General features: G+C 43.5%; 1 protein-coding gene across 2 annotated transcripts in view; it reads left to right on the forward strand.

Annotated features, from left to right (window-relative positions):
* Positions 1 to 27,466, forward strand: part of AP1AR (adaptor related protein complex 1 associated regulatory protein) — a 98,226-nt gene that overhangs the window by 54,074 nt on the left and 16,686 nt on the right. The window contains exons 6-9 of one of the 2 annotated variants that reach the window (XM_082254463.1): positions 1,011 to 1,109; positions 21,494 to 21,549; positions 22,789 to 22,859; positions 26,241 to 26,369. In XM_082254463.1, coding sequence (XP_082110589.1) covers positions 1,011 to 1,109; positions 21,494 to 21,549; positions 22,789 to 22,859; positions 26,241 to 26,369 — 355 coding nt within the window. The remainder of the gene's footprint in view (positions 1 to 1,010; positions 1,110 to 21,493; positions 21,550 to 22,788; positions 22,860 to 26,240; positions 26,370 to 27,466) is intronic. The other variant, XM_082254464.1, reaches the window with a different exon arrangement.

Consider the following 27,466-nt stretch of genomic DNA (forward strand, 5'->3'; position numbering starts at 1 on the left):
GGCCCTACACTGTACAATCTCTTTACAATTTCCTTTAGATTTACCAAAACTAAGGAATAGAAGGACCCACCTTATCTATCCAATCAGACGGGACCTTTCACTGCATCAAGGGTGTCCAACCCACAGGCTGCATGCGACCTCAGAAAGTTTAGCATGTGACCTGGGCCAGTCTGGAGAAACACTTGGGAAGCCATGTACACATAGCCGCTGTGGCAGCTTAAATTGACAAGCCAGACAAATGCATGCAGGGAGGGACACCGGGGATGCCGTGCAAATCTAGTTAATGGGTAAATTGCTTCCTGTGTTTGATTGGCTGTCACGTGCCAAATCTACATACCAGGAAGTCATGAAGTTTTTTCTTTGAACACAGCAGGGGCTAAGGTAAGGCCTTGTTCTAAAAATCAAAGAAAGCTGCTTCTATTTTTCTGCAACTGAGGTACAATAATGGTATCATACACCCAAAGACAAAGGACCGCACTCTGATATGAAAGAAGAACATGAATTTATTCACCACTTGTAGATCCATACATGACTTGTGACATCTAGGACAAGAACCAAAGGTTGACGCGTTTCACGAAATTACATTCGCTTACTCATAACCACATGAGTTGTATGGATTTAAAAAAATGTGTGACAACTCTAATTTGCTCACTGGTTTTGTGTCTGGGCATCAATAGTTCAAACCTGTTTGTTGCTACTAGGACTTTAATCGCATATATAGTTGCACTAGATTACTGGTATTATCTGCATTACATAAGGTATGGCTGATAGTGCCCTAGCCTCAGCTTGGCTAACTACTATATAGTTTTAGGATTAGTTTTTGTGTTCATTTACCATGCATGTATTAATTTGCTTTGATATCATAAGTATTATTGTTTGTTTAATCATTTACTTGCATGTGTTCTTTTCATTTTTTTTTTTTTTTTGTATAGTCCTTTTTTTGTTCTAAAAGTGATAGCAGCTAGACAGGTTCTTATTTTGTTAACCCTTATTGTTCTGTTCATGTGCAGTTAGCGTTACAAGAGGAGAAGTTAAAACTAGAAGAGGAGGCTTTATACACTGCACAGCGTGAAGCTGCCAGGGCAGCCAAGCAGAAAAAGATATTGGAGGTGAGGGGATGGGCGCCCCATTATTACAGCCAATCCTCATATATGTGCTGTTTGTTCTTTTCTTTTGTTTAATTTTTTTACTTGTTCATTTAGGTTTGTTCTTTTCTTTTGTTTAATTTTTTTACTTGTTCATTTATTTTCCCCAAAAATGTAGTGCCTCACTTTCTAAGTCAGTGATATGACCTGTAGGAGGAAATCAGATTGAAGCTGATGTGTGGGTATTCATAACAAAGGTCCGAGCGTGTCATGGGACTCGCCACTGTATTTCATCAAGTGCTCCTTAGTCATCCTAAATTGTATTTCAGCAGATAATTTCAAAGAAGTGCACACTCATGATATTACAAGTGCCCTAAGACAACACCGGAATGTAAAGTCTCCTATGGCTGCTCTCTCTATGGATCTTTTGAAATATTGACATTGTTTATTTCGAGTGTGACAATATGCAATATACTGCAAATATTTACTAAACTTCTGACTGTGAAATAATTCTTCAGATGAAGTGCTTAGGCTTAATAGAACACCACTTCTAATGCGTTTGTTAGAGGTAATGTACCTATAACCTGAAATTGATTTTGGGGCAATGTCCTAACTTCTTATAGATTGTGATTCATTGTAGGCATTCTGTTTTCTATCTACGTGTGTACATGGATTGATGTCCCAAATCCCTGCTATTGAAGTATTTTAGATGTTTATATAATATGGCCACTGCACTATATTCCTATATACAATTCGTTTTGTATGGTTAATTTCTGAGTGCTTCATATGCCTTTTAAAGATATACAGTAGCAGCAAAATATAGGCTATATATATATATATATATATATATATATATATATATATATATATATATATATATATATATATATATATATATATATATATATATATATATATATATATATATATATATATATACTTAATACATTTTTGTAAAAATATTTTATTATATCTTTTAAATGTGACAGCACTGCAGAAATTACACTTTGCTACAATATGAAGTAGTGAGTGTACAGTTTGTATAACAGTGTAAATTTGCTGTCCCCTCAAAATACCTCAACACACAGCCATTAATGTCTAAACAGCTGGCAACAAGTGTGAGTACACCCCTAAGTAAAATGTCCAAATCGGGCCCAAAGTGGCAATTGCCACAATTATTTCCCAGCACTGTTTTAACCCTCTTGGGCATGAAGTTCACCAGAGCTTCACAGGTTGCCACTGGAGTCCCCTTCCACTACTCCATGATGACATCACGGAGCTGGTGGATGTTAGAGACCTTGTGCCTCCTCCACGTTCTGCTTGAGGATGCCCCACAGATACTCAATAGGGTTTAGGTCTGGAGAAATGCTTGGCCAGTCCATCACCTTTGCTCTCAGCTTATTTAGCAAGGCAGTGGTCATCTTGGAAGTGTGTTTGGGGTCTTTATTATATTGGAATACTGCCCTGCAGCCCAGTCCCCGAAGGGAGGGGATCGTGTTCTGCTTCAGTATGACACAGTATATGTTGGCATTCATGGTTCCCTCAATGAACTGTAGCTCCCCAGTGTCGGCAGCACTCATGCAGCCCCAGACCATGACACTCCCACCACCATGTTTGACTGTAGGCAAGACACACTTGTCTTTGTTCTCCTCACCTGGTTGCTGCCACACATGCTTGACACCATCTGAACCAAATACCAAACCAAACCAATCTTGGTTTTTATCTTGGTCTCATCAGACCACAGGACAGGGTTCCAGTACTCCATGTCCTTAGTCTATTTGTCTTCAGCAAACTGCAGGCTTTCTTAAGAAGCAGCTTCCTTCTGGGACAACCGCCACGCAGACCAATTTGATGCAGTGTGCGGCGTATGGTGTGAGCACTGACAGGCTGACCCCCCCCCCACCCCTTTAACCTCTGCAGCAATGCTGGCAACACTCATGTCTATTTCCCAAAGACAACATCTGGATATGACACTGAGCATGTGCATTCAACTCATTTGGTCGACCATGGCCAGGCCTGTTCTGAGTGGAACCTGTCCTGTTAAATTGCTGCATGGTCTTCGCCACCGTGCTGCAGCTCAGTTTCAGGTTTTCAGATCCTCAGAGAGTTCTTTGCCATGAGGTGCCATGTTGAACTTCCAGTGACCAGTATGAGAGAGTGAGAGCGAAAACACCAAATTTAACACACCTGCTCCCCATTCACACCTGAGACCTTGTAACACTAATGAGTCACATGACACTGGGAAGAGAAAATGCCTAATTAGGCCCAATTTGGACATTTTCGCTTAGGGGTGTACTCACTTTTGTTGCCAGCGATTTAGACATTAATGGCTGTGTGTTGAGTGATTTTGAGGGGACAGCAAATGTACACTGTTATACAAGCTGTACACTCACTAATTTACATTGTAGCAAAGTGTAATTTCTTCAGTGTAGTCACATGAAAATATATAATAAAACATTTACAAAAATGTGAGGGGTGTACTCCCTTTTGTGAGAGATATATATATATATATATAACTACAAATGGTCCTCATTGTCTAAAGCGATATTAAGGACAAAATGAAGAAAAAAAAAAAAATACCAACATGCTGTGTGCAGTGGTTCTAGCACAGAGCAGCTCTGAGCCGCCTCTTCTCAGGTCCCCTGCTGGCGCTCCTGGCCCAGGCGCCCGGGCAAGCAGCTTGCTATGGGGACACCCAAGCAGGTTTGCTCCTGAGCTGCTGCTCTGTGTGTCCATTCACACACAGAGCTGTGACTCAGCCCTGCCCCCCTCTCTCCCCCTCATGAGGAGTGAGCATCCCCAGGGAGCTGAGGCTCTGCGGCACATTGCTGGATCGCGATGGGGCTAAGGTAAGTATTAGAGGGGCTGGGGGGGATGAAGGTAAAAAAACCTTGAGCCTTTACAAGCACTTTAAAGGAGAAGTATAACCAACGTTTCTTTGGCTATGCTTCTCCTGTAGGCCACAGGAGTGCAGTTAGTTCTGCACTCTTGTGACCAGTTTCAGCCTACAGTAGGCTAAAGTCAGCTGATGCCACTCAGCTGATCCAGACACTGAAAGATCCCAACCATATTGTCGGGATCCACCCAGAAGCCTGGACCGGCATCTGGCTAAGCCTCTGGGACCCGCTGAGAGCCTGAGCCAGCCTGGAGGAGCAGAGAGCCAGTTACTAACAGTCATGGTTCTCTGCTCAGAGCGGAAGGGGAGAACTGAGCAAACAGTGGTGTTCTCACAGCAGAGGTGGCATGAGTCAGTTGCAGCATCAGAATGATGCTTCATCAACTTGGGTGAGTATAATTTTTTTTTTCTTAGCCTATACTTCTCTTTTAAGTAGCACTTTGGCCAGCATATGGACATTAAAGTATATGCATATTCTCAAAGCTAAACTCTGGGCACAAAAAACACAGGGGGAGCCCAGCAGCAGGTACTATGGACTTGATGTCTGCTGTCACCCACCAGTCATCGAGCAGAGAGGCAGAACAGTGGTCTGCTTATGTAAACAAGGCAGATCACCGTTTTAATAGGATGGGAGGCATGGATCCTGTGTCTCTGCTAAGCAGAGACTAGGATCCATGTCTTCCCCTAGTAAAAGCACCTCCCACAGTTTAGTAAAACACTGGTTAGGCACACAGTTAACCCTTTGCCCGCCCCTGATGTTAACCCGTTCCCAGCCAGTATCCTTAGTACAGTGGAAGGTACAACGTGCATAGCTATCAAATAAGTAGGGATGTAACGATATCAAAATCTCACGGTACGATACAATTTCGATATTGACCTCACGGTACGATATTTATTGCGATATTGTGGAAAAGCTCATGGTATTGTTAAATAGCTCATGATAGTGTTTGTGATGATAATAGCGAAAAAATACCGACATTTATTCTGCTTTTGCCAGTCAACAGGCAATTTATTGTTGTATTTATGGATCCATGACAACCTAAAACACTCATCACATAGTGCTTTTAAAGTGCAAGTTGTAGTCAGGAACATCAATATATTCTGTATAGTAATATTTGGTTGCATAACTGATTCTTCTGTGCAATGTTCAAGTTAAGAAGCAGCTAGAACAATTGTAAACAAACAATAGGCAATTCCCTTTAAGTGCAAACAAAGATCAGGTTAAGTCAGGTTTAAATGTGCAAGGCAAATAAAGGCAGCCTTTTAAAACTGGTATTTAAACTTAAATAAAATAGTCAGTCAAAAAGCCTTTAAAAAAAACACTGACCTATCATTTAGGTTATGTTCACGTTTTTCAGCAGAAAGATCAAAATATCTACATTGCAAGAAAAAAAAAAACAGTAAAAAAAATCCTTAAACTCTGGTCTATGTAGTTAACAATGATTTGTTCCGCGGGACTGTGTTTATTCCTCTTGCTTTTTGACGGACACCTGTCCTTTTAATATTGTAACCCAACCACGACGATATCGAGACACGACCACGACGATATCGAGACGACCACGACGATACGATATCGCGATATCTTCGATATCGTTACATCCCTACAAATAAGTGATGTGAACATTGTGACAATAATGATAAAATGCTTCACCAAAAAATAAAAGTGATAAAGTGACAATCCTGTGACCATAAACAAAGTCCACAAATAAAGAAATTGTAGTCCATAAACAGTGAAGGCTAAACACCGAAAAGATGCATAAGTCCCAGCAGATGTTAATTGTCCCGGAGGGGTCTTCCCAGTGTGAGGTAGGAAAAGGACAAAACCCGTGGTCAGAATGGCATATATATAGCTGCTTACCAGAAGCTCATGGTCATTCAACCTAATGAACTGGCCACAAATGCAATTCACTGAGCCGATGCACAAATCCCAGTATGGTCACCCAAGTGCAACTATACATAAAGCCTTTTTAGCCTGAAGCAGGGTTACGCTATGTGCCTCTTTCCCTGTCTCCTATATATGCCATCCACGGGTCTCCCTTCTCTGTCTTGCCTTGAGACTTCTTGATGAGTGACCGTACTGGCAGGCCTCAAGTTCCGGCCTTTGGAATGCAGGAGGAGGGTGAGGGCTTCGGGCACATCCTTTCCGGTTCCTGTGGAGAGTGAGAACGCTGGGACCCGGGTGGTTTATTTAAATGCAAGCCACAAGCAGCTTGCGGTCCTAGCTCTAATTGCAATTGCAACAGCATGATGCTGCAGGAGGAGGACAGACCCATGGAGACAGAGGTGCAAGGTGGCAGGTAGGCAAACACAGGGATGGCTTAAAGGGCTGGGGAGGGGGGGCTGGTGGATTCCCCAGGGGTCCCTCTCCCCCCCCCCCCCCCCAGATCCGGGCTAGGAGCCTTGTGAATCCAGTTGGGGGTGCACTGGGTGTCGGTGAAGGTACAACCCATTCATGTCGAGGGTCCTTGATAGCTTTTGTCCTTTTTGTTCCCCCCCTTTTCTTCTTCTGCCCTTCTCTTGTTTTTAGGGTCAGCCAAAAGAATTTGGGGGGAGGGAAGGAAGAGTTGCCTGTCTTGCGGGTCTAAATTTAGGGAGGGATGTAACAAACCACTCTGCAAGCCTTGTATAGATAAACTGGTATACAAGGAAGCTACAGGGGCATGTAAGGACTTTATTTTAGGTGTGAAGAAAGAAATAAAGGCAATTAATCTATGCTGTCGAATCTAGAAACCCCCTAAACAGCCAGATGAAGTATCTCTCCCTTCAGCCCCAGAGAACGGCGATGAAATGGGGGGGGAAGACCCAGATTCCTTGGAGGAGCTAAGTGAAGCGGCCTTGTCCAAAGATACTCTAGAACAAGGGACCAAATCACCTAGATACAGGCTCTCACTCAAGGAGGTGGATGCCTTACTGGGCGTGATTTATGAATCCTTGGAGATTAAGAAAGAACAGGCTTCTCTGTCCCTCCATGATCAGATGTAACAGACCCTGAGAGAGGATCAAGGCAGGGTATTTCTGTACACAGCGCACTGACAGACTCTATCAAAAAGGAGTGGGTGTAGCCTGAGAAAGTAACTTTTTCCCCAAAAGTCTTACCTACCTATGTTACAGAAAGCCGCAGGTTATATGGCCGACGCCAGGGTGAGATCTGTCAAATTCTCGGTTAAAGCTGCAGCCCTGGTAAATTCTTTTCGCCAGGCTCTATGGTTGAAATCCTGGTCAGGTGAACCAGCCTCAAAAATAGGACTTTGTGGCATCCCTTTGGAGGGGGACCTATTATTCGAACAGGACCTGGAGGAAGTCTTAGACCGAACCATGGATAAATAGAAAGCCTTTCCGATCAAAAGCAAAAAGACTACAGAAAGGCATTTTTTCTCGCCGCCAAAGGTTGCAGGATCAGTGCCCTAAAGTACCAGCCACTAAGAAGCAGTGGGGAAGGGGAAAACATAAAAGCGGTATCCTTCTTTTTGGGGAGGTTCCTCCCACAGTGAGAAAAGGTTACCCCTAATGGGTTCATACTGACGATAATCAGAGAGGGCTATTGAATTCAGTTCAAGGGCACTCTGCCCGCAAGGACGCTCATAACCTCCCCTCCCAGAGATCCTCAGAAGGCGATAGCCCTTCGGTCTCAAATTGGCGACCTTTTAGACAAGTGGGTCATTCCGGTGCCACGGTAAGTGACAAACCAGGGTTTCTATTCTCACGTTTTCGTGGTCTGAAACCATCAGGCAAATTCTGCCTAATTTTGAACTTTAAGGCTCTGAACAATTGGGTGGTCTACAAGAAGTTATGGATGGAAACAATCCTTTACGGCAAAATCTATCCCCCCCCCCCAAATTGCTTTTATGGCTTCCCTCGATTTACGGGATGCTTATTTGCATATCCTGATCCACGAGGAATCGCAAAAACTTTTGAGAGTGGCAAACAAGTGGGGGAAGAAAAGTCCACCATCTCCAGTTAAGGGCTCTGCTGTTCGGTTTGCCCTTATCCTCCAGGATTTTTACGAAGGTCCTGGCGGAGATACTAGCCCCCTGAGACTAAAAGGGATTCCGATCATTCCATATTTAGACTACCTTTTACTTTTGCCCCAGTTACAAGGGGACATGCGGGTAGCCATTCCTTTTCTGGAAAATTTGGGGTGGTTGATAAACAGGGAAAAATCAAACCTGACCCTGGCACAGGACCTGTGCTACCTAGGGTACAGGGTAAACTCAGTAACGCAGAAAGTCTACCGGAGGAGAAGGTAGAAAAGGTAAAGGCTACAGTGGCTTCTTTTCAAAGCAATCTGGCGGTGACCGTCCAAACAGCCATGTCAGGTCTAGGTCTCTTGGCAGCAACGAACCCAGAGGTTCCAAGGGCAAGGGCCCATTTTAGGTGTCTCCATTCCAATATCCTGGGGAAACTGGGACAGGAGACCACAATCACTGGACAAGACCTTTCAGTTATTCCCAAAGACCAAGCGGTCTCTGTGGTGGCGGAGGAACGAAGAAATTCTATTTGCAAGGTCTTCAGTGGTCGTTTCCAGTGTCTGTTTGTATCGCCACCGACGCCAGTGCTTCGGGATGGGGAGCCCATGGGCGGGTCAAAAGTAGCCCAGGGACCCTGGTCCAGAGCAGAGTCCCAAAGATCAGCCAGTTGGAGGGAGTTGCAGACAATTTGGGAGGCTCAGAGTGCATTCGCCAAAGAGTCGCCAGAGAGATCACCACGTGCAAGACCTCTCGGACAGCGTAGCAGCGATCTCCTATATCAACAAGCAAGAGGGGACACAGTGGCCTTCCTTGAACCGGCTGGTGGGCGATATTTTTACTTGGGCCGAGGTGAACCTGAATTCAATCTCCACAGTCCACCTCAGGGGAGTGGAGAATCGTCTGGTGGACTTTCTAAGTTGCCACCAGGTGCACTAATCAGAATGGTCATTGAACAGGGACGTCTTCCAGCTAGTGGCAGAAGTGGGGTCTTCCAGAGGTGGATCTATTCGCCAACAAGGCAAATGGCAAGGTTTCCTTGGAAAGAGATGTGGGGGCCAGGGAGATGGATGCCCTGGTTCAGAAGTGGGCGTTTCGCCTCTGATATGTCTCTGCCTGAAATTGTTGGCTTTGTGTCTGAGGAAAGCCTCCTGAAGTCTAAGGGGCTCTCAGACAGGGTTGTGAATACAATCCGATCTAGCAGAAAGAAGGTGACTCAAGCAATTTTAAGTTTTGGAAAATCATCTGTTCATGGTTGCACACCAGGAAGGTGTCCGCAGGTATCCCAGCCGTCTTGGAGTTTTTACCAGATGGAGCAGACCAAGGGCTGGCCATTAGTACATTAAAAGTTCAAGTGGTGGCCCTGTCTGTTTTTTTGGAGCAGCCCCTGGTGTTAGAACCTCTAGTCAGCAAGGTTATTAAGGGGTTAGCCAGAATTAGGAGCATTCTATTTATGGTTCTGCCAAAACGGGATTTGGCAATCGTATTGCAAACGTTTACAAGAGGAAGACCTGTCCTTAAAGTGGGCTACTCTCAAAATGGCTTTTTTGGTTGCGATTTCAACAGCCAGACGCATTAGCGACCTGCAGACGCTTTCTATTCGGGTGCCTTTCCTGCAAATTTTTGAGGACAGACTGGCAATGCGTACGGATCTGGGATTCTTACCTAAGGTGGTCTCTTAATTCCACAGGGCTCAGATTGTTTTCCCTTCCTTCTGTACATATCCAACTAATCCTAAAAAAGCAGAATTCCACCAACTGGACATGTGGGCCTGTGTCTTGCATTCTTTGGAATTGTCCAAAGGCATTAGAAAATCAAATGCCCTATTTATTTTGCATTCTGGTAAAAAATTGGGGTTCCAAGCTTCGAAGAGCCCAATCACCCAGTGGATCAAACAAGCAATCGTGGAAGCTTATAAAATTCTGAAGGATTGCCCCCAATGGCTCACTCCACATGGGCGCTGTCAGCTTCTTAGGCAGAGCTAGCTGTGGCGACACCAGAACAGATTTGCCGAGCAGCAACATGGTCGCGCTACTAGACCAGGGGTCTTCAAACTACGGCCCTCCAGTTGTTCAGGAACTACAATTCCCATCATGCCTGTGAATGTCAGAGTTTTGCAATGCCTCATTTGATGTGTAGTACTGCAAAAGCTGGAGGGCCGTAGTTTGAGGATCCCTGTACTAGACGTTTATTAAGCATTCTAGACTAGACCTTCTCTCTGTGTAGGATCAAGCATTCGGGAGAAAGGTCCTCAAGGTGGTAGTCCCATATGTCCCCCCCATCTGGTAAGTTCTCGTTGATCCTCTTATGTGCTGTCCTGGACAGACGACTGGAGAAAACCAGAGTTAGACTTACCGGTAACTCTGTTTCTAGGAGTTGTCAAGGTCAGCAGGGTTTCCCTCCCTATATGCTGTTGTATTCTTGGGGAGTGTTTTTTTGTTGTTACAGATACCATTCCGGGGAAGTTCTGATGAAAAAGACTGGGGAAAAGGAATAGTGTCCGCCCTTTAAGGATTTGACCTTTGTGTTTCCTGCCTCTGGAGGTGGAGCTTGTCTCCCCTGTACTGTCCTGGACGACTCCTAGAGACCAAGTTACCGGCAAGTCTAACTCTGGTTTTTATTAAATATGCTTTATAGCAGAAAGTAGAAATATGGTTAGTTTTTGTTTTTTTTTTTCAAAACTGTCGGCCTTTTTTTGTTTATAGCGCAAAAAAATAAAAAGCGCAAAGGTGATCAAAAACAACTAAAAAAGTCTTATTTGTTGGGGAAAAAAGAACAAACTTTATTTGGGTACAGCGTCGCATGACCCGGCAGATGTCAGTTAAAGTAACGCAGTGCCAAAAAATGGCCTGGTCATGAAGGGGGATAAATCTTCCAGAGGTCAAGTGGTTAAACATATTACTCAGTAGCCACCGAGAATATGAAATCACTTCGTGTGTACCAAAGGCTACTTGTAAAGGTAGTGGTAACACCACTGGGCTGTGCATAGAGAGCAAACTTGTGGCAGAGATCCAGCAGCTCCACTCACTACAGGCTGTCTACCTAAAAGCTACAGGGGGGTTGATACGAGACCAGTAACCCTGCACACGGCGAGAGAGCAGCAGTAACAAGTATGTATTGCACGAAAGCCCGGTCAAAGTGTGCACAGCCATGGCCAAAAGTTTTGAGAATGACACAAATACAGGTCCTTCTCAAACAATTAGCATATTGTGATAAAGTTCATTATTTTCTGTAATGTACTGATAAACATTAGACTTTCATATATTTTAGATTCATTACACACAACTGAAGTAGTGCAAGCCTTTTATTGTTTTAATATTGATGATTTTGGCATACAGCTCATGAAAAACCAAAATTCCTATCTCAAAAAATTAGCATATCATGAAAAGGTTCTCTAAACAAGCTATTAACCTAATCATCTGAATCAACTAATTAACTCTAAACACCTGCAAAAGATTCCTGAGGCTTTTAAAAACTCCCAGCCTGGTTTATTACTCAAAACCGCAATCATGGGTAAGACTGCCGACCTGACTGATGTCCAGAAGGCCATCATTGACACCCTCAAGCAAGAGGGTAAGACACAGAGAAATTTCTGAACGAATAGGCTGTTCCCAGAGTGCTGTATCAAGGCACCTCAGTGGGAAGTCTGTGGGAAGGAAAAAGTGTGGCAGAAAATGCTGCACAACGAGAAGAGGTGACCAGACCCTGGGGAAGATTGTGGAGAAGGACCGATTCCAGACCTTGGGGGACCTGCGGAAGCAGTGGACTGAGTCTGGAGTAGAAACATCTAGAGCCACCGTGTACAGGCGTGTGCAGGAAATGGGCTACAGGTGCCGCATTCCCCAGGTCAAGCCACTTTTGAACCAGAAACAGCGGCAGAAGCGCCTGACCTGGGCTACAGAGAAGCAGCACTGGACTGTTGCTCAGTGGTCCAAAGTACTTTTTTGGATGAAAGAAAATTTTGCATGTCATTCGGAAATCAAGGTGCCAGAGTCTGGAGGAAGACTGGGGAGAGGGAAATGCCAAAATGCCTGAAGTCCAGTGTCAAGTACCCACTGTCAGTGATGGTCTGGGGTGCCATGTCCGCTGCTGGTGTTGGTCCACTGTGTTTTATCAAGGGCAGGGTCAATGCAGCTAGCTATCAGGAGATTTTGGAGCACTTCATGATTCCATCTACTGAAAAGCTTTAAGGAGATGAAGATTTCATTTTTCAGCTCGACCTGGCACCTGCTCACAGTGCCAAAACCCACTGGTAAATGGTTTACTGACCATGGTATTACTGTGCTCAATTGGCCTGCCAACTCTCCTGACCTAAACCCCATAGAGAATCTGTGGGATGTTGTGAAGAGAAAGTTGAGAGACGCAAGACCCAACACTCTGGATGAGCTCAAGGCCGCTATCGAAGCATCCTGGGCCTCCATAACACCTCAGCAGTGCCACAGGCTGATTGCCTCCATGCCACGCCGCATTGAAGCAGTCATTTCTGCAAAAGGATTCCCGACCAAGTATTGAGTGCATAACTGAACATAATTATTTGAAGGTTGACTTTTTTTGTATTAAAAACAGCTTTTTTTTTTTTTTATTGGTCGGATGAAATATGCTAATTTTTTGAGATAGAAATTCTGGTTTTTCATGAGCTGTTTGCCAAAATCATCAATATTAAAAACAATAAAAGGCTTGCACTACTTCAGTTGTGTGTAATGAATCTAAAATATATGAAAGTCTAATGTTTATCAGTACATTACAGTAAATAATGAACTTTATCACAATATGCTAATTTTTTGAGAAGGACCTGTATACATTTTCAAAAAGTCTGCGGCTTCAGTGTTCAGATCTTTTTTTCAGATGTTACTATGGTATACTGAAGTTAAATTACAAGCATTTCGTGAGTGACAAAGGCTTTTATTGACAATTACATGAAGTTTATGCAAAGAGTCAATATTTGCAGTGTTGTTCCTTCTTTTTTAAGACCTCTTCAATTGGCCCTGGCATGCTGTCAATCAACTTCTGGGTCACATACTGACTGATGGCAGCGCATTCTCGCATATTCAATGCTTGGAGTTTGTCAGAATTTGTGGGGTTTCTTTGTTCACCCGCCTCTTGAGAATTGACCACGTTCTCAGTGGGATTAAGGTCTGGGGAGTTTTCTGGCCATGGACCCAAAATTTTGATATTTTGTTCCCCAAGCCACCTGGTTATCACTTTTGCCTTATGACAAGGTGCTCCATCATGCTGGAAAAGACATTGTTCTTCACCAAACTGTTCTTGGATGGTTGCTCTCGGAGGATGTTCTAAGGCAAAATTGTTAGTGAGCCCACTCCCTTGTGTGAGAAGTAACCCCACACAAGAATGGTCTCGGGATGCTTTACTGTTGGCATGACCTAGGACTGATGGTAGTGCTCACCTTTTCTTCTCCGGACAAGTTTTTTTCCCTGGATGCCCTAAACAGTCGGAACAGGGATTCATCTGAGAAAATGATTTTACCCCAGTCCTCTGCAATTCGCCTCCTGCTGTCCAACAAATGGTCATCCCTCTGGACTTGCATGCGGGTGCTGGGCCTCATGGTATCTACCTTCGAGGCGGTTCCCTTTGCGCAGTTCCATACGAGGTCCCTACAAAATGAAAATTCTGATTAAATGGAACAAGACTCCGCAGTCTCTGAACAATCAGATCCGGCTGAGTAGGGAAACAAAGAAGTCAATGATATGGTGGCTTTGCTCTTCAGCTGGGAAAATCCTTGCAACCCTTGTATTGGACAGTGGTCACCACGGATGCCAGCCTGTCCGGCTGGAGGGGGCATCTTGGGCAAGCTTTCTGCTCAGGGAATATAGACGCTGGAATTGTCCAGAATACCAATCAATGTCCTGGAAGCTCAGAGCGATCAGATTGTGTCTGGATCATTGGACGTCTTCAGGGCTGCCCTGTGCGCATTTAATCGGGCAATGCCACAGCTGTGGCTTATGTCAATCACGAAGGTGGGACGAGAAGTGCCATGGCTTGGTCAAGGGACCCTGTGTCGGACGCCACAGATGCACTGGTGGCCCCGTGGGGTCAGTATCATCTGATTTACTCCTTCCCTCCTCTCAAGCTTCTGCCCAGACTTGTACGCAGGATCTAGGCAGAAGGGATTCCGGTAATCTTAGTGGCTCCGGACTGGCCTCGCTGGGCTTGGTACGGCGATCTGTTGCGGTTGGTTGCCGAGGTTCCTTTGAAGCTTCCTCTCAGGGAGGATCTACTGTTCCAAGGATCAATCTTCCATCCTGCTTTACAGTCGCTGGCTTTGACGTCTTGGCTGTTGAGCGCCAGGTGCTAAAGGATAGAGGTTTATCTGAGTCGGTGATTCCTATACTATTAAAAGCTAGGAAATCTACTTCAAGGAAGATTTACCATCGTACGTGGAAGACGTATATTGCGTGGTGTGAGTCTCTTTGGGTTCATCCTCGCTTCTTCACGGTGGCTCGGATCTTAACCTTCCTTCAACAGGGGGTTAAACAGAAATTGGCCTGGAGTACCATCAAGGGCCAGGTATCGGCCTTGGCGGTCTTTTTCCAACGACCTTTGGCCACACACTCCCCGGTGGGTACTTTTCTTTAGAGTGCCCGACATTTGATTTCTCCAATGCGGGCTCCGTTGCCACCTTGGGATCCTAATTTGGTGTTTTCAGCTCTACAGAAGCTTCCCTTTTGAAAATATTCAGGCAATTCCCCTGCTTATGCTGTCCCAGAAGAGGGTGTCAGAACTGGCGATTCACAGGGATAAGGTGGTGCTTCGCCCCTGTCGGTCATTCCTTCCTAACGTGGTCTCTGACTTTCATTTGAATGCAGACATTGTGTTGCCTTCCCTGTGTCCCAGGCCCAAACATCCGAAGGAAATTGCCTTGCATACCTTGGATGTTGTCTGGGCAATTAGGGTGTACCTTGTAGCTACGGAGTCTTTCAGGAAGTTAGACTCTCTATTTGTGCTCACGGGTGGACCTCGCAAAGGGTTGTCCGCTTCCTCTGCGACCATTTCCAGATGGATCAGACAAACGGGGGTTCATCAAGCGTCAGTGACGCAGGTTTGCAAGGCAGACCACCTGGTTGTCGGTGCACACTTTTACAAAGTTTTATAAAGTGGATGTGTTGGCATCTGCGGATGTTTCCTTTTGGCTGCAATGTTTTGCAGGCTGTTGTTTAAGAGGACCTGATCCTCTTTGAGGGTGTATTGTTTTCTTCAGGTGGGCTCCAGTTGTTTTGGTAGAGCCCCTTTTGCCTGGTTGGCTGTTTAGCCCTGGGAATGTTTTGCTGTTTTCCACCCCTTATGTTTAAGACTGCTTTTGGGACATCCCAATGGTCAAGAATGACAGGAGCTGTGTCCGTTAAGGAACCAAAGCGAAAACTGCGTTTTTGACTTATCGTAAAATCTATTTCTCTGATGTTCATTGGCGGACACAGCACCCACTTTTTTGTGGAGTTATAATTCTCCTGACACTGCTTTTAACAGTGACTATAGCTGAGAGAGGGAGTATACTCCCTGGGACTGCCCATGGGTGTAGCCAGAAGTTTTCTGCCTAGTGTCCTACTCCTGTGGGGGCAGTATAACCCAATGGTCAAGAATAACAGGAACTGTGTCTGTCAATGAACATCAGAGAAATGGATTTTACGGTAATTTAAAAATCCCATTTTGTGTAATTCTCAAAACCTTTGGCCACAGCTGTAGCATTAGTTTAATGCAGGGTTGCTGCACAGATTTAGGATAAATACGCACATGGCACCAAGACACAGTTCTTATATGTAGAAATATTTGTTTAATTTGGTGTTCAGTTTTAACAAACCAGTGAAAAAAAAATAAGCCTACACTGACCTCTAGCTGCAGGCACTGTAGAGCAGGCATCATTCAGATATAATTTTTTTTAGCTGGCGATTCCCTGCATTGTAAGAACAATCATAGCGGCTTTTCAGCCGCTTGATCCTTCTTACTGGCAGGGGTGCTTCTACCGCCTCGCCCCCGCAGGAATCCGCCGGCCGCGTAAGTACACCATAGAGACTGCCGAGGACCAGATGGTCCCTGGCAGTCTCTGTCTCTCAGAGGCCCGGGCGCAATGTTATGACGTCACGCCCGGCCTGGCAGTTGTCTATACTGCCATGATCTCGGCTGGATAGCCGAGATGTGTTTGTTTTTTTTTGTTTTTTTTTCTTATTTCAGGCTTTTCAGCCTGTAGGAGAGAGATCTGAGGTCTTATTGACCCCAGATCTCTCCATAAAGGGGACCTGTCATGCACTATTCCTATTACAAGGGATGTTTACATTCCTTCTAATAGGAATAAAAGTGATAAAAAAAAATGAAAGGGAAAATGTAAAAATAAACAATAATAATAAAAAAATGCAAGTGCTCCCGTCCCCGCGTGCTTGCATGCAGAAGCTAAAGCATGCGTACGTCGCGGACACATATGTAAACAGCGTTCAATCCAATAATGTGAGTTATCACCACGAACTTTACAGGGAGAACAACAGTTCTATCCCAAGACCTCCTCTGTAACTCTAAACTGGTAACCTGTAAAAAATGTTAAAGAGTTGCCTATGGAGATTTTTAAGTACCGAAGTTTGGCGTCATTCCACAAGTGTGTGTGCAATTTTAAAGTGTGACATGTTGGGTATCTATTTACTCGGCGTAACATCTTTCACATTATACAAAAAATTGTGCTAACTTTAGTGTTTTGTTTTTTTTAATTCATAAAACTTATTTTTCCAAAAAAAGCGTTTGAAAAAATTCTGTGCAAATACCGCCTGACATAAAAAGTTGCAATGACCGCCATTTTTATTCCCCAGGGTCTCTGCTAAAAATAAATATATAACGTTTGGGGGTTCTGAGTAATTTTTGTAGCAAAAAAAATATAATTTTTACATGTAGGAGCGGAGTGCCAGAAATGGCCCGGTATGCAAATGGTTAAAGTCATTTGTTCAGCTTGCCCTGTTCCCTCCTCCCAGTAGTGACTTGGCATCCTTCTGATCTCTAATGTAAATATGGAGTAGAAGATCTGGGAAGCGGCGGAACAGGTTAAAGCGGAGTTCCGGCCTCAAACAACTTTTCACCATCCGCTTTCTTTTTTTTCCTGAAAAAGAATTGGATAGTTTAAATTTTTTTTTTGCATTACTTACCTTGTTTTTAAAGAAAATATACTTACCTTCCTTCCTCTTCCTTCCCCTGCGGGCGGCCCACGCTGTCTCTTCCTGCTTGCATGGACACCTGGGAGATGAGCGTCATCGCTCCCAGGAGTCAATGCGCCTGCACCAGCCCTGCTCGTCACTTCCAGTGCAGGTGCGTCATTCCCTGCTAAACAGCTTCTGGGCATGCCCAGAAGCTGTGCAGGGATGACGCGCCTGCAGGGCATTCTGGGACTCCGACGTCACCGAAGAGGACACCAAACAGGACGCTCCGGCTTCAGCTGCCCACACCTGAGATGGCAGCGCTGGACAAGACATTTTCAAGGTAAGTATTTCTTCTAAAAGGTAAGTGAAACGGGACAGTTCAGGGACCATCGTTACTGAAATGCACTAGCCCTGACTGTCCCGGGGGTATTTTTAGCTAAAATATGTTTTTCAGGGTGGAACTCCGCTTTAAGTTGAAATGCTAATGAGAACAGCTTGAACAAATATAGCACTTTTGGAGTGAACTTGTCTTTTCATTGTTCCCACCCCTATTTTTACCACCTTTTGGAGTGATGATCTATAGTGACTATTAGGAGCTTTTATATGTAAAACAAAATATATTCTAGCTTATTAATTTCATACAAAATTTATTAAATTTTTATTTCATAGAATAAACAGGACAGTTTATGAACTTGTTTATGCATCATTTACACAGAGGCCTGTACACTGTAAAAAGGCTTTTTGTTTATGCTTCTGGAGCCTCGAGAAGCTGCGTGCAGGCAGCCTATGTACATCTACATGGATGTAGCTGCTTGTGTGGGTGAGTAGCCCCAGACCGTGTACATTCAGGGCATGCCTATCAGTGGGCTTGAGCAGCTGCAAGGGCACAACTGCTCATTCTAATTTAGCAGGCTGAAAGCACACTGTCTGGGGCTGCTCATGCACATGCCTGTCAACCTAGGAGAAATAGAGGTGTTTATGCAACTGCTGTGTCCCCATAGACTTACATATGCTTTCTGCATGCAGCACCTGGAAGTTCTAGCCACATAAATAAATGGCCCATTGATGGTATATAGGTCTCGGCATCCATGTGAATGAGGCCTTAGACTGGCAAATGCAGTATGTTTTCAGGTGTAAAGCTTGCATTCAAAACCTGAATGCAAAAATCCGAAGATGCTCCAGAGATTTTTCAGAGCAAGATTGTAAGTGCTTCTGATTTAAACCTAAACTGCTTCTGCTGCTTTTGCTTCTCTATTAACTGATATGGAAAGAAAAGCAGTTCTAACACAAATATACTCAGGCACAAAACATGTAAACACTTCCAGAGAATAGAGTTCTGTCTCAGAGTCTACTTGTGCAGTGGATCATAAAAAGCAAATGGAATAACAGCATTTAGGTATGCTTCATCAGTGCTGCCCTCCCCAGATCGGGGAATCTAGTAGACTACTGTAAAAGTGCACACAGGAGGGTGCACACGCCTAATTCATTACTGAAGGTTTATTAGGTGAAACAAAAACTTCCAGCCAAAAGGATATGCGCAAAAATAAATGTATACAGGTGCTATATGACACCTAATCTCAATCAAGTGTGGGAATAGCGTGGCCAAAAAAATGTAACGCTGCGCTGACAAGCTGACATGTTTCAGGGGATGCATCCCCTCCAGAGTTCTGAAGAAGGGAGTGCATACCCCAAAACACGCAAGTTTGCCAGTGCAGCATTACGGTGTGTTTGGCCACGCTATTCCCACACTGGATTAAGATTTAGTGTCATACAGCACCTGCATACATTTATTTTTGTGAGTATCCATTTGGCTGTATGTTTTGTTTTGAATGATAAACCTTTGGAGGGCACACGAGCCTAGTGCATTACCAGTGTGCTATTTTACAAATGTACACAGGCCCTGTCATACACATAATAAGAGGATACATCCAACTTATTGGGGTTGATTTACTAAAGGCAAATAGGCTGTTTACTTTGTAAGGGAAATTGCACTATGCAAAGGACTTTTCCTTAGAGCTTAGTGAATGAGGTGAAACACTGCTGACTTGCATCATTTGAAATCAAAAATTCAGTTTTTGTTTCTTTGTATGTAGTTGAATTGTCTTTGCAAAGTGAAACATCACCACATTCACTGAGATTGAGGGGAAAATCCCTTTGCAAAATGCCACTTCCCTTCCAAAATGAACAGCCTATTTCTCTTTAGGGAATCCACTCCATTACTTCCTTTTTAAAGAAGGCTCGTCTAACTTGTGGCCTTTGTAAAGAAAGCCTAGGATGATGGATTTACTGTTGCAATACCAGGTAAATAGATTGGCCTCTATATATTCAAATATCTAATCTATATGAGTGTGAATATCAAGGTAAAGTGTAGGTAGTTTCACCTTGTGTTTTCTCAGTTCATTACAAGAACTTATAAATAACATGTATGTAAATACATTATAGGGTTTTAGAGGGTCAAGACGCCTAAAGCGAAGTACATACCACCTTCTATTATTTTTGGGGACTACAGCAAAGGGATCTCTTGTGTTTGATGGTCCACCTACCTGCTACAGCCATCATGAGAGGTTTTATTCTTCCTGTTGGATTTTCATTTGTTCCAGATTCTGGAAAATCACACCAGTAAAGAGTTATTTGGAGATAGTCCATTGTTCAGTTTTAAATGGAATGAATTCCTACATTTATTATCTTATCAGTGGAATCATCATTTGGATTGTAGAGAATAGCCCAGAGTAGAAAAAAACATGCCTTAATGGAAGAGAGAACTTTGGCAAGTCATTGCCAGGGATAAGCATGTGGACATCACCTTTTTAATATTTTATCTCAGAGTATGTAAGATGGAAAACTATTTTAACTGAGTTTCTTACACTTTGATGCATTATTTAATTTAAGGGATTTCTGTTACTTAGAAGATCAGAGACATCTGATTCCTGAGTCATTTATTGTATTGATTGCCTCATTTGCTAGCAGGCTCTTTACTGAGCTGTATGTGAAGAATTTCCAGTAAAATATTTAACATTTGAAAGGAAATTAAGCTTGGTGGTGAATTGATTTAAGGTAACAGTCAGTCTGTAAGAAACACATAATCAGGAAATGCTGCATCTCCACAAGACATTGTCAGTGTTGGCAATGATACATTCCCATGAGATGTGCAAGAACAAAAAGATGAGGAAGATGTTTAAAAGAAAAAAGCTTCTGGTTGAATGAGTTATTTCCATTTCAGTACCATCATCTGATATCTAATCTGTGCTCAACAAATCAAAGTATATCACCTTAGAAGTTAAAACATTTGTAAGTATATTGAAATATTTCCTATCTTTCACCTAAATAATGTTAGCTCTAATACAACATGAAAAACAATTTCTGTATCAGACATACATTGTACATTCTGTGAATTTCCATGTAATGGATTCCTTTTGCAAATGAAGATCTCAAAAAAGAACTTAGTTGTAAGGACCCGTAATGCATCATCGAAGATGGCTGAGTTCATTCAGACACACACAGGACACATATAAACAATATACACGTAGGTTTCAATCCTTTAACTCGTCCTCATCTGCACCTTGTCCATTTTCTGCTTTCTTTTTTTTTTTTTCTCCATAAACCATTTATTAAAACTAAATTGTGCACTTCAGACAACAGAAGGTTGTTACCTCCATTGTCAAAATAACATCAATAATAGGCAGGTATTCTAAAACAATAAAGGAGTCCCCCCCCCCCCCGACATACATGGTAAAACCCAGATACTAATTCAAGTACAGAAAGATGAAAAAGGGAGGGGGTGTGGGGGGTAAAGGGAAAAGGACGCGGAAAGAGAAAAAACAGGTAAGGAAAGGGAGGCAGGGAAAGATGAGGAATAAATTAGGGGAGGGAAGAAGAGAAAGGAAGTAAAGAAGGCAGCACAGGGAAAACTAGTCCACCAGCTTCCCCTCCCCATCCATAAATGCCTGCCCCAGGAGGCACCCCTCACGGTGGCCTGATATTTAGCTGAAAGTAGAACAGTTTTACAATCACTAAGGTCTCCTATAATTGGCCCAACTTCCCATTTTCTGGTTTCTTTTGCTTGCGAATGCTCACAGAACAGTCAGTTTCTACTCAGTAATGCAACCTTGTTCACAAAAGCATTTCTGTAGTATTGGGGTCCATGTAGAGACAAAAGAAATTAGGATGTGAAAAAGCCTGTACTTCAGGAGAGATTATACGTACAAGGATCAACCAATGCCTAAACGCTAAAAATTCTTTCACTATCTTTTGCCACCCGTCTGCTGTTTCTTAGGAACAATAGGGAGGCGACCCAGTGGGTTGGCAAAACGCTAACTGACTGAAAGAGAAAAAATAAATGCATGCACCTTCTATCAATTAAGTGGAATTGCCCTGTTCATCCATACAGTTATAGTAATACTTTATATTTCTGTCTTACAGCAACATCGGCAGCAGTGGATAAAACAGCGAGCTCAAGCTACAAAAAATGGTGACAGGTACTTTAAAATTTTAGCATATATTACTAGATAGGGGTATTTAAAAAATAAAAACAACAATTTACTACTATTCATCACTTGATATGCATGTGCATTCTAAAACTGGATAGTAGTTTACTACAGGACATGTTTGTTAGACCTGTGGGTCCGATGGGGGAAGGAGTTGGATTCACTTGTCTGTCTGTGACCACTGTAGCCCAGAGCTAAACCTTAAAGTAGAAGTTCAGCCAAAAACGAACTCTAAATCTACTCGCAAACCACATTCTAAAACAAATCTATCCAAACTTGTAAAGCAAAAATCTCTATAAATACCTTTTCTGAAGCCGTTCCAGTCAGGTCTCTGTGCAGTAGAGAACTGACAACGACTGGGAAGTTATGTCACCCATAGAGTTACTATGGGACTTCCGTTGTCGACTGCCTCTCCTGCACACACATTCACAGAGAAGCTGCCGCTGACCACTCAGCATGGGACCGGAGCTGCTGCAGAAAAGGTATGTATAGCGATTTTTGCTTTACAGGGATAGATAGTTTAGCTTTAGAATTCGGCTGCAAGTAGATTTAGAGTTTTTGCTGAACTTCTACCTTTAAAGCTAATCAGTTTCAGGGCATCGGACAGTGCTATAAAGTACTGTGAAGAGCACTTGGTGGCACATCACTGTAGCAGGGAAGTTCTCATGTCAGTATAATGTCTGTGGTACAGGGGCCATGCTAGAGCAAAGCAGGCCTGGTTCAACTTAGATCCTGTCTTCCTCTTGGTAAAGACATCTAAAAAAAAGTGTGTGTGTGTGTGTATATATATATATATATATATATATATATATATATATATATATATATATATATATATATATATGTGTGTGTATAATATATACAACATTGCTGGACAACAGTAGCGTAGGTCGTTAGAAACATATTGACACCCACGGCAGGGAGCACGCCCTGTGTGTTTTGTACGCAGAGCAGGAAACATGCATGGAATGCAGGCTGAGCTTTCATTGTGGGTTTTTCTTTCTCACCCTTCTGACCTATGCTTACACCTAATATTTCGTATAGTAATAGCAGCAGTGCTTATCATTGGAAATAAAGTGCCATTGGAAGACAGCTAGGGAAATTGTTTTACCCCTTTCTCCTCTTGCCTACTTCTTGTTGCTGTTCCCAAGAACATTTACTTGAAAGCAATGTGGCAAGCTCAGCCATCTAACCCAGTCTTTTAATATATCTTTTTGTTTTTGTTTACAGCTCTGTACCAGAAGATTTCGAATCATATTTGCAGAGTGTAAGGTCTCAATATGAAGCTGTCAGAAATAGCAGTAAGTTTTTTTGTAAAATCTTTGTTTTCTAGGGATATTTACGGATACAAAAATGAGCAGCATTTAGGCTGCATTCACACTGGTGATTAAGAAGGCTGGTGCAAATTGTAGTGGCAGTACCTGCTTGTGGCTAGGTGTGGGGGCTGGCCCCGTTCACCATATTTTACAGGCCGCCAGCAGCCGCAGCTGTTCGGGGCTCTCTACAAAGGCAGTAATTACCTGTGGTAATCGCTGCTGAATACACACAGGTAATCGCTGGCTGTGCAGAGAGCCGCAAACAGCTGCGCCCGCTGGCGACCTGTCATTATAGTGAACGGGGCCTGAGGCCAGCACCTAGCCACAGAGATCTGCACCAGGAATCTGATTCCTACCACTACTATTTGCACCGGCTCTAATTGCCAGTGGTCAGCGATGTTGATGCGATTTACGCCCGCCGAATCGCGGCAACATCGCGCAAACAAAATCGCGGGACGCAATACGCTCCAAAAAAGTACAAGAGCTTCTTTGGAGCGTATTGCGTCCCGCGATTTTGTTTGCGCGATGTTGCCGCGATTCGGCTGGCGTAAATCGCGGCAACATCGCTCGGCGTTTGGGGGGCTATTGCAAATCAACGGGCAACGCTAGGCGTCCCGCGATTTGCAATAAATCTCCGAATCGCGGGCGGAACGCGATTATACACTGACATGTGAATGCAGCCTAATTAAAAAAAACTTTTTTTTTTTTTTTTTTTTTTTAAATAGAAAAGCGTATGCATTCTTTATGCACTTTGAGACTCTGTGATCAATACACAAAGAGAAACTTAGAGGTGCACATACCTGCAGCAGTCTCTAAAGCTCCCAGCCAAATCTCTGAATGGTAAAGCTTCTTTACCGCCTCAATGTATTTGGCATGGTGACCACTTAAGTATTTGGTGTTGCAGGACATTTTAAAAGGGTGCTGCAGATTTTTTTTTTTTTTTAAGTGATTGTAAAGTCGCTTTTTTTTTTTTCCCTATAAAAAATTACAGATATTTTCTTACCTGCTCTGTTGCAGTGGATTTGCACAGAGCAGCCTGGATCCTCCTCTTCTCGGGTCCCTCTTCTGTGATCCTGGCCCCTCCCTGTGCTTGCTATGGGGGCAACCGAGCCAAGTCACGGCTCCCTGTGTCCTTTCAGACACAGAGCCATGACCTGGCCTCACCACTCTCTCTCCTGATTGACTAGTTGACTTTGACAGCAGCGATAGCCAATGGCACTGCTCCTGTGTCTCAGCCAATCAGGAAAGAGAATCTCGGACGGCTGAGACACTCGTGGACATCGCTGGACAGAGAGAGGCTCAGTTAAGTATTAGGGGTGTGAGGGAAGCTGCTGCACACAGAAGGCATTTTATCCTAATGCATAGAATGCACTAAGATGGATAAACCTTCTGACTTACTGCACCATATATACCTCAAGGATCAAATATTCAGATGACACTGTGAGACTCTGCTGTAACCTTTTTGTGCCATAGATAGCCATCGCAGTACTATTAATGTTATTCAATTAAATGTACTTAGAGTATGTGAATGCTTGGGGTGATTCATGGGGGCATGTATGGTACAGTTACCCTTTAAATTACATCTTGAATCTGCAGTATTGGTCCTACTGGTGTATAATTGGAAACGTACTTGCACTGCTGATTTTACAAATGGCTAAGAATTCCAGATCCACTGTGCAGCCTGTATGTTTGATGGCGTTGTGTTTGAGGTGCAATCTAAAGAGTGCCTGCCATTTGCAAGAGCACCCTGCAAGGTTTGACAAGTTTCAAAGGTATGTAGAAGCACTGAGGTGTTTGAACTACAGAAAGGCTGGAGTGCAGACGTTTATTGCAGCATAGGAATACAGGACTTACCAGAAAGTATGAGTGCAAGGGTATCTAAAAGCACAAAGGTGTTGGAATTATGTAAAGGCAGGAGTATAGAAGTCTATCTTGCAGCATTGGGATGCTAAGAACATAGACCTAAGGGTCTCTTGTAGCACTAGGGTGACACAAGTGCACAGGGGTGAGTGTCTGGGTGTACTGGGGTGTTGACAACACACAAACACAGGTGTGAGAGTCTCTGGAAGTGCTGCAGTGCATCGGGAACACACTGGAGTAGGAATGCCCATGCAGTTGTAGTGCAGGGGAAACACAAAGAAGCAGGAATACCAGTGTGTAGGGAACACAATGGATTAGAATGCTAGATGCTGCTGGGGTTCACAGAGAACAGATTGGAGTAGAAATGCTGGCTGTGGCTGGAGTGCACAGGGAACACACTGGAATGGGAATTCTGGATTCAACTGGGGTGCACGGGGAATACACTGAAGTAGGAATACTAGATGCGGCTGGAGTGCACAGGGTTAAAAGTTGCAGGAGCAGAAGGATGCAGGGTCTCTAGAGGTGCAAAGAATCCCCTCTAGGAATGCTGTGGGATTTCTAGGAATACTTTTAGTACATGAAACACTGGGGATCACTAGGAATACTCTCTGGTATAAGGAACACCTGGGATCAATAGGGATACTTACAGGAAATGTGGCTAGGAACACTAGCTGTTGCTGGGGTGCAGATGTGACACAGAGCTTGGCCCTTGGTGGAGCCAGGCAGGATAGCCTTGCATATAAACTGTATTGGAAAAAGTATTGGAATGCCTGCCTTTACACGCACATGAATTTTAATGCCATCCCAGTCTTAGTCTGTAGGGTTAAATATTGAGTTGGCCCACCCTTTTCAGCTGTAGCAGCTTCAACTCTTCTGGGAAGGCTGTCCACAAGGTTTAGGAGCGTGTCTATGGGAATGTTTCTGCATTCTTCCAGAAGTGCATTTGTGAGGTCAGGCACTGATGTGGATGGGAAGGCCTGGCTCGCAGTCTCCACTCTTATTTCATCCCAAAGGTGTTCTATTGGGTTGAGGGCAGGCCAGTCAAGTTCCTCCACCCCAAACTTGCTCATCCATGTCTTTTTGGACCCTGCTTTGTACACTGGTCCAAATAATTTGGTGGAGGGGCATTATGGTGTGGGCTTGTTTTTCAGGGGTTGGGCGTGGCCCCTTAGTTCCAGTGAAGGGAACTCTTAAGGGTCAGCATACCAAGTAATTTTGGACGATTTCATGCTCCCAACTTTGTGGGAACAAATTCGGGATGGCCCCTTCCTGTTAAAACATGACACTGCACCAGTGCACTATATATATGACTCATATTTTATAGCACTAAAGCGTGAGATAGCTTCAGCTTGAAACAACTGCTTTATTTTTTTCTAATTTATTTTACTTCGCTTGGGCTAAATATAATTTCTTTGAGTGGCGAAGGTGTTTTAAGATTTGAGAATGGGAAGTAGGCATTAAAATGTACTGGATGTTCAATGCTTCCAAATTATGCTTTTCAATCAGGGTTATCATCCGATGCAAATCTCCTCACCCCTAATACAGAGAGTAGTTGTGATTTAACAACTAGAACAAAGTCAACAAGTGGGAATGATGACAACACCTCACTGGACCTTGAGTGGGAAGATGAAGAAGGTGAGCTATTATTATTTAGAATATAATATGCTCCTTTTTTGTGCCTTGCATTCTGGTAGGTAATTTTACTGATGCAGCCCAATTTAAAGTAATAACACTGAGCTGCTTAAGTAAAAATCACACTCCATTTACAGAAGTAGAGGAATAAAATTAGCTGCACTCTTTCATGTGCATTGAGGTCTTCTGAGATCAGGTAAGCTCTAACTAGCAGGTCCCTCTGATTCCTACTGTATTAAAGTGTATTGTATTTGTACTGTCTACCCTCAAGTTGTAAAGCACTGCGTAAACTCTCGGCGCTATATAAATCCTATATAACAATAATCAGGTCATGAAATTCATGGCTGTGCTACATGAACATTCTAAAATGTAATGAATTGTGGCTCTGACATGGTCATTTTTATTGGTCCTCACTTGTGGAAAGATTGAACTGTCATAGCTAAACAACGTTTTTTAAAATGCGAAGTGCATGTGTATTTTGGGCATTATGACAGAAGTATTGATTAGTTTGTTCATTTACAAGTTGCTCAACTTCTTTTGAGCTTTGAAAAGTGTATATGAGGGGTGTTCAGGCGAAGCCGGGACCTTCAATTTTACAGGTATAAAAAGGGATGCTAGCATGGCGGTACCACACGCAGTAATAAGTGTGTCCTATTACTGATAGGTGGCACACACTTTCTGGGCCAGTCTAGAGATTGTTAATCAAGATGACAGACAGCAGTGTTAGTGCGTTCATGGAACAGCATGATGACCTTTCTTGTCAACTGTGACGGTAGTCACTTTGGTTGGAGGTCCTGTGGAACCCAGCTTACCTTAGAGAGGTTGGGAATCCCTCTCTCTGCCCCCTAGGCTCCTCTTATGTGTAAGTCACCCTGTGTCTATTAGGGGCACAGGGTGGCCAAGGAAATGATGGACTTAATGGATACAGAATATGGTTTGGATTACTCAGAGGACAGTAATAATTATCAACAATATATCTCAGGACTATGAAGATTAAATCCCACTTTACACTGTGAGACCTATAGACTGTTGTAGACCATTGCCATGAAGTCTGTAACTGACGGACAGACTAATACTGGGGTCTTTTGCCATTGTCTATC

Source organism: Pelophylax lessonae (assembly GCF_965119305.1).
Source record: "Pelophylax lessonae genome assembly, chromosome: 1".
Lineage (NCBI taxonomy): Eukaryota > Metazoa > Chordata > Amphibia > Anura > Ranidae > Pelophylax > Pelophylax lessonae.